We start from the raw sequence: 7,865 nt of genomic DNA, 5'->3' as shown, positions 1-7,865 counted from the left end.
GCAAGCCGGGCAGGCTGAATTATGGGGGAGGGAATGGGGTTGACGGGGCAGGAGGTGACTGGAGTGCAGCTGACTGCAGAGACACACCTGAGAGGATCTCACACAGCCAGAGGAGCCCTCCAGCACCACAGGTGAGTCCAACCTGGTTCTACCAAACCTATGACTAGAGATTGATAGACCGTTGGTACTTCAAATACGTAATAGGAGCACTCGTCGGATGAACGTTGTTGAATTATTGCTTACTTAACTCGAGCAACTCATAAGCAATCGCAGCCAGCGAATCATGTATAGTTTGGGAAACACTGTGTAGTTGGGGAAAGGGCCAGCTTTTCATAAATCATCAGATTTTGATCCCCAATCTTTATAATGTCAATAACATGGTGTGTTACTCTTCTATACATACATATTGATCAGTGAAAGGGAAAACTACTGGTCTATAATTACATTGAATAATACTATCGAACTAGCAATAAGCCTTTATTGATGTTGACTTTCTCAGGATGTTCTACAAATCACGTATAATTTGACTTTGCGAAAGTATTCGGCCCCCTTGAACTTTGCAACCTTTTGCCACATTTCAGGCTTCAAACATAAAGATATAAAACTGTATTTTTTTGTGAAGAATCAACAACAAGTGGGACACAATCATGAAGTGGAACGACATTTATTGGATATTTCAAACTTTTTTAACAAATCAAAAACTGAAAAATTGGGCATGCAAAATTATTCAGCCCCTTAAGTTAATACTTTGTAGCGCCACCTTTTGCTGCGTTTACAGCTGTAAGTCGCTTGGGGTATGTCTCTATCAGTTTTGCACATCGAGAGACTGACATTTTTTCCCATTCCTCCGTGCAAAACAGCTCGAGCTCAGTGAGGTTGGATGGAGAGCATTTGTGAACAGCAGTTTTCAGTTCTTTCCACAGATTCTCGATTGGATTCAGGTCTGGACTTTGACTTGGCCATTCTAACACCTGGATATGTTTATTTTTGAACCATTCCATTGTAGATTTTGCTTTATGTTTTGGATCATTGTCTTGTTGGAAGACAAATCTCCGTCCCAGTCTCAGGTCTTTTGCAGACTCCATCAGATTCTTCCAGAATGGTCCTGTATTTGGCTCCATCCATCTTCCCATAAATTTTAACCATCTTCCCTGTCCCTGCTGAAGAAAAGCAGGCCCAAACCATGATGCTGCCACCACCATGTTTGACAGTGGGGGTGGTGTGTTCAGCTGTGTTGCTTTTAAGCCAAACATAACGTCTTGCATTGTTGCCAAAAAGTTCAATTTTGGTTTCATCTGACCAGAGCACCTTCTTCCACATGTTTGGTGTGTCTCACAGACACACCAAACATGTGGCAAACTTTAAACAACACTTTTTATGGATATCTTTAAGAAATGGCTTTCTTCTTGCCACTCTTCCATAAAGGCCAGATTTGTGCAATATACGACTGATTGTTGTCCTATGGACAGAGTCTCCCACCTCAGCTGTAGATCTCTGCAGTTCATCCAGAGTGATCATGGGCCTCTTGGCTGCAGCTCTGATCAGTCTTCTCCTTGTATGAGCTGAAAGTTTAGAGGGACGGCCAGGTCTTGGTAGATTTGCAGTGGTCTGATACTCCTTCCATTTCAATATTATCGCTTGCACAGTGCTCCTTGGGATGTTTAAAGCTTGGGAAATCTTTTTGTATCCAAATCCGGCTTTAAACTTCTTCACAACAGTATCTCGGACCTGCCTGGTGTGTTCCTTGTTCTTCATGATGCTCTCTGCGCTTTTAACGGACCTCTGAGACTATCACAGTGCAGGTGCATTTATACAGAGACTTGATTACACACAGGTGGATTGTATTTATCATCATTAGTCATTTAGGTCAACATTGGATCATTCAGAGATCCTCACTGAACTTCTGGAGAGAGTTTGCTGCACTGAAAGTAAAGGGGCTGAATAATTTTGCACGCCCAATTTTTAGTTTTTGATTTGTTAAAAAAGTTTGAAATATCCAATAAATGTCGTTCCACTTCATAATTGTGTCCCACTTGTTGTTGATTCTTCACAAAAAATACAGTTTTATATCTTTGTTTGAAGCCTGAAATGTGGCAAAAGGTCGCAAAGTTCAAGGGGGCCGAATACTTTCGCAAGGCACTGTATTTCATCGTTTTAATGTCTTCACTATTATTCTACAATGTAGAAAATAGTACAAATAAAATAAAAACCTTGAATGAGTAGGTGTGGCCAAACCTTTTGACTGGTACTGTATGTCTACACACAGGCAAACACACTCTCACAACTTTCACAGCTCGTACTTACACACACGTGAGACTAGCCGAACAACGTTTTAATCTCACAATCCATGCAATTAATGATTAAAGGCATAGAGATTTAGATGAAAAGAACAGAACAGAGTACTGATTGTGTGTGTGTGTGTTTGCGTGTGCGTGCATGTGCATGTGTAAATCAATATCTCTACTACCGTCTCTAGGAATTAGTCAGATACATGAAGATTAAGAACCAGCTGAAGCAATTTGTTTGGACATCTAATGTTCCTTATCCTGTCAACGGACTTTCATAAAAACTGGATAAAAACATTAAAAACCATTCCTCAGATTTATTAAAAACAGATTGTTGAAATGTAATCCGTCTGAATCCATAACCACGCGAGACAATGGCTTTCAGAACTAACAGAATGCCTGTTTTCATTGGTAGTGCTACTGAGATAAATGATTTGCTAACTAAACAAACTAAAAATATGTTACATTTTAACCATTTTTGTTTGCCCTGTCAGCAACACCGGTGTCAAACCAAAAAGCATGCCACGCTACAATGAATGACTAGGGAGCCAACAAATGTTATTGTAGACACGGATGCAGCTTTTGTATATCTCTTACTCATTTCCTTCATCCGGACAGACAGACACACAGACCGGCCATCATGTCCGCCGCTGGAGGTACGTTTCAATTACCGGTCATAGACACTAATAGCTTGTTTTTTTTTGCCCAGAGGTTTAATGTTTTGACTCACTATGTTGTATTCTAGTTCATGGTGATTGACCATAATACATTTCATTTTTTTTTTTTTCATGGAGATCGTGCCCATAGGTGTCCCCTCTAGTCCCAGTTCTCTCTTATACTATGGGTTTATCAGGCAAGAGGCACAACCTGTGACCTGATCATGTTTCATGTACATCATTAGCCAGTCAGGTAATGGGCAGAAAGCCACAGGGAACCATGTGCTAGCTCGTTGTTCTAGCTCGTTGCTCTAGCTACATAGTAAACATTGATTTGCTATGCTTACAGCTATAGAGACCCGACACCAGCTAGCTAGCTTCGCGGTGCACTGCGAGACATACAGTACAAATCCCAAAGCACCTTCACGTAGTCAAGCAAACCACTCTCAGTCGCCACTACTTCCCGTTGACTGAGTGAGACACAACATGTTAGCCTGCTCCTTATCTATGGAGCGGTCAAACAAATCAGGTACCATGGAACATCGAAACATATTGGCATGACCTGCTCTGGGAGATTTACATTGACTTCCTGTGGGTCAGGTTTACTTTTGAGCCAGTCATGTATTATTAGAAACCGGGACATTTGAGCCCTGGATGCTGATTGGCTGAAAACCATGGTACTGTCTATTAGACAAGATGGTGTATGTTTGTGTATGTACATTGCATGGGGATCATTAAACTGCATACGGCATTTGAAATCGGGCGCACAGGAAATCCACAACCATAAACATAGACAGGAGCCTCCTGCGTAGGCAGCCATTGACGCTTACCCAGATCCATGTAGGTAGAGGATCAGAGGGGACCACTTCTTTATGAGTCTACCCCTCTCATGGGACAACAGTATGTTTCTTTGCCTACTCTATTTCTGTCACCCCTGTGTGTGTCGGCCTGTAGAGTGTGTATATCCTCTTGGAAATTACCTCGTGTTCTCTGCTCTCTCCTCAGCTCCCGAGTACAACCCTGATGCAGAATTTGTGTATGGTAAGAGACAACAAAATGGTACTGCAGGAAATAATTATCTGACAGACAGTCATTTGGTAATTTGATAACGCCTAATTGCAAGGAAAGAGTGAGTGAGCTAGAGAGCGAGAACGAGAGCAAGAACGAGAGAGAGCGAGAGCGAGCTGTTGCCACAAGAAAAGTGCAACCAGTGAAGAACAAACACCATTGTAAATACAAACCATATATATTTTTATTTATTTTCCCTTTTGTACTTTAACTATGTGCACATAATATTACCTTTTTTTTTTAACTTTTTGTGAGTGTAATGTTTACTGTAAAACAGTTTTGTTTCTTATCTATTTCACTTGCTTTGGCAATGTAAACAAGTTTCCCATGCCAATAAAGCTCTTAAATTGAATTGAATTGAAATTGAGACAGTGACAGAGAGAGACAGAGACAGAGAGAGAGAGAGAGACAGATAGAGATGTTGCCATAGGTGAACTTATGATGGGTGTGTCCTCTGTGTTGTAGACTACCAGACTCTTCGTATTGGAGGTCTGACTTTTGTTGCGGTCATCATGATCCTGTCTGTTCTCCTGCTGGCCAGTGAGTCCCCAGACCAGACTCTGTGTGTGTGTGTGTATATGTCTATGTGTGTGTGTGTGTGTGTGTGTGTGTGTGTGTGTGTGTGTGTGTGTGTGCGTGTGTGCACTCTCCAACCTGACATACATCTAACAACCCCATTTTAAACCAATTTAATGATAGTGTTCTCTATTGCCTTGCTGTCTATTAGGGGAATGGGGAGTGCTGTAATAGACTGTATCATCAGTACTCACTGATTGTCTTTCTCTCATCCCCTAGGCAACAAAATCCGCCAGTGTGGAAAGCCCCGGGTGAGTGTCCTGATATCAGACAATGGAACACAAAGATGAGATACAGGCTACATCTTGAATGAGAGGCAGTCCACATCCATCTGTCATTGGTCAAGAAATGAACATGTGGTGTTGTTGATACCACAGTAACCCATTGAGCAAGTTGCTCTCGGGGAAAGCAGTATTTAAGTGACATCTGCTGGTTTGCATTTTGAGACATAGAATAAGGGGTCTGGAAGACTTACTTGACTGAAGCACTCCTATAAGGAGCGTAGGCCGTTAATGAATGCCATCCAATCTCACTCGGTTTGGGCCAAGTTTTTCCAGGTCAACACCAGTTGTGGCAGCTCTAAATACTGTCTGCCTGAACACTTCCAAGTGTTTCTTGGGTACTGGAATAATGCGAGATTATTCATGACGGATGAATGATGGCCCACAATGTACATAGTTCTAATGAATCAGTTGTACATATTACTAGACGTAATAGTACGAGTAATTTAGGCTTTCATTCACATTCATACCAAAATCCATTAGTTCAATTCTTGACTGTTACATCTATCTACTACACCCGAAGGGAGGAATATATAAATGGCATTGTAACGGTCACTATTTTACAAGTCACTATTTTTTAACAAGAGAATATTCTGTGAATTCTATTGTTAATATCCTGCCCTTCTGCTATGTGTGTTCCAGCAAAGAACGATTGAAGAGGTTCACCTACCGTAGGACGGCTGGGCTCTTGTATGTTGTTGACTGTATTGTGTGAGACTGCGTTCCTTTTTTATTGATAAACTCTAGACCCACTGTAGCTGTCCTGTGTTTAATACAAAGTAAGTTGAAAATTAACCTGTGTAAATTTGACAAAGTGTTATACTGGGTTGCAGATAGCCTATTAGTTACCGAAAGGTCACAAGTTTGAATCCCAGAGGGGACAAATCTGTCCATGTGCTCTTGAGCAAGGCACTTAACCCTAATGGCTTCGGTAAGTCGCTCTGGATAAGAGCATCTGCTAAAATGTAAATGAGTCACTGAGATCATGTAATTCTGTGGTATTAGGCCTTTACTTTGCCAAGTAGTACTGTAGCCTCTATGTTAGCAGAAGCCTAAAATGAACCACTGCCAAGAGGTCTGGATATTAATGGCTCAGAAAGTTAAGTGCCCAGTAACCGTAAATGTGATGGTTCAAGCCCTGCTGTCCGCTCTCAATCGTTTCAGTAGTGAATTAATACCGTATGTGGCCACGAGATGGAGGCAAAACATTGTTTGGCCATGACCATAGACTTGTCTTATGCTATGAGCAAACCTGAAAAACATCCAAGGGTGTACTCATTAGTTGGATTACGTTGCAAAATGTTGTCTGTTTAATCCAAAAGCTGTTGAGTTCTGTTTAGTTCTTAAATGGAAATTGTAGTTCAGTCAAGTCCCTCTTAAAAAAAAATATGCAGGTGGAAGAAGTTGGATTGAACCCCGCAGACTTCATTCCACTTTGGAGCATGGAAGAATTGTTCATTTATACATGTGTGCAGCTTGTGCCAAACACTTCGCAGACTATTCGGATTGGAATGGCAATGAGTGGAAACCATACATTTAAAAATGAACTTACAACTTTCATTTTTAAGCACTCAACAGCTTTTACGAAACGTTGAAGGGCGTTCGGAGCAAACGGTTGCCGTTGTAGACCAGTAGGCTTAGTCTACACACCTCTCTCTTTGTCTCTTTTGTGCAGCTCCTGCAGGACCTCCTCTAGGTCAAAGGGGCTCAGCAGTGTCCTTCTGTAAACACCGTCCTCCACCCCCACAACAGCCACACTGTGTTAGGGTGTGAATGCACACACATGCACACATACACAGAGACTAATTTACCTATCATCATCCCGTTGTGATCATAATCTTTCTCACTCTTTTACATTTCCTTGATCACCATCTCTCTCTCTCACACACACGCACACGCATGCACGCAGGCAGGAACACACTCACACACCTACCTATAGGCTAAATGGGTGAATATCCTATGGACATTTAACGAAAATAGCCAAGATTTTTTGGCTTGTAGTTCTCTGAACTATCAACAATCATCCCATCTTCAATGTGTTATCCTTTCCACGAATTCTCATGATCTTGCAACCTTGTCACAGGTAGGCCTAAAAATAGCCTAGGCAGTGACCACCTCTACCTATATTTAATTTGACCCTATTTTATAGTCACATAATTATTAGCCTAAGCTAAGAGAATGGATGTTATCGTACAGTTTTCAATGTAACTGACCGTAGGCCATGCCTAGGCTACAGACGAGGCCTAAGCTACGTGAAATGGGTTGCACCCAATGACTGTATACAGTATATGACTGTACGCGCCACATGCTGTTGTTTTTGCTGAGATATTGAACTCGTTTTGAAGTGCATCATCTTGCTATAGGCTACAAGCAGCGTTGGATGATTATATCGTGCTGACGATGACAAAGTGCATTAATCATGGCGCCAGGGCCGCGCTAATTATCCCAGAATAAATAAGTTGTTACAGCCAGGGACAGTAGCTGTCAGTGGAAAGTCCACAACACCACGACGGCAAACACCTTCCTCCCTGAAACAAGGTTATTTAGCTTAGGCAACTGCATAATATATTCCTCCATCTCAATCTTTGTTTCAGACTTCTATAACAACAAAGAGGAAAAGGCAGTGAGTCGAAGCATCGTCTCTGCTTTAGTTTTCGAAATGATTGGGAGGAGCGGTTTTTGACATATTAATTTATCCTGAGCACATTCCCATTCGTTGGCGATGTCAATTTTAACTAACTCTTTTCAAAATACACTATATATACAAAAGTATGTGGAAACCTCTTCAAAATAGTGGATTTGGCAAATTCACCCACACCCGTTGCGGACAGGTGTATAAAATCGAGCACACCGCCATGCAATCTCCATTGACAAACATTGACAGTAGAATGGCCTTCCTTAAGAGTTCAGTGACTTTCAACGTGGCCGCATCATAGGATGGCACCTTTCCAACAAGTCAGGTCATCAAATGTATGCGCTGCTAGAGCTGCCCGGTCATC

General features: G+C 41.7%; 1 protein-coding gene across 1 annotated transcript; it reads left to right on the top strand.

Annotated features, from left to right (window-relative positions):
- The first annotated feature begins 22 nt into the window (after nt 1-22).
- LOC110507442 (sodium/potassium-transporting ATPase subunit gamma-like) lies at nt 23-5,619 on the top strand. Its single transcript, XM_021587435.2, has 6 exons — nt 23-131; nt 2,904-2,941; nt 3,947-3,982; nt 4,475-4,549; nt 4,805-4,836; nt 5,509-5,619. Exons 1-6 carry the CDS (start codon nt 34-36, stop codon nt 5,539-5,541), a joined length of 312 nt encoding a protein of 103 aa, XP_021443110.1. The 5' UTR covers nt 23-33; the 3' UTR covers nt 5,542-5,619.
- Nucleotides 5,620-7,865: the final 2,246 nt, after the last annotated feature.

Source organism: Oncorhynchus mykiss, chromosome 27 (assembly GCF_013265735.2).
Source record: "Oncorhynchus mykiss isolate Arlee chromosome 27, USDA_OmykA_1.1, whole genome shotgun sequence".
NCBI classification, from domain to species: domain Eukaryota; kingdom Metazoa; phylum Chordata; class Actinopteri; order Salmoniformes; family Salmonidae; genus Oncorhynchus; species Oncorhynchus mykiss.
This window is presented reverse-complemented; position numbering and strand designations above follow the sequence as displayed.

What these genes read in the sequence shown, in the direction of transcription:
- LOC110507442 (XM_021587435.2), top strand. Translation starts at nt 34, where the DNA reads ATGGGGTTGACGGGGCAGGAGGTGACTGGAGTGCAGCTGACTGCAGAG. An exon ending in TGATGCAGAATTTGTGTATG is followed by an intron (nt 3,983 to 4,474) that starts GTAAGAGACAAC and finishes TCTGTGTTGTAG; the next exon opens with ACTACCAGACTCTTCGTATT. An exon ending in GCCAGTGTGGAAAGCCCCGG is followed by an intron (nt 4,837 to 5,508) that starts GTGAGTGTCCTG and finishes TGTGTGTTCCAG; the next exon opens with CAAAGAACGATTGAAGAGGT.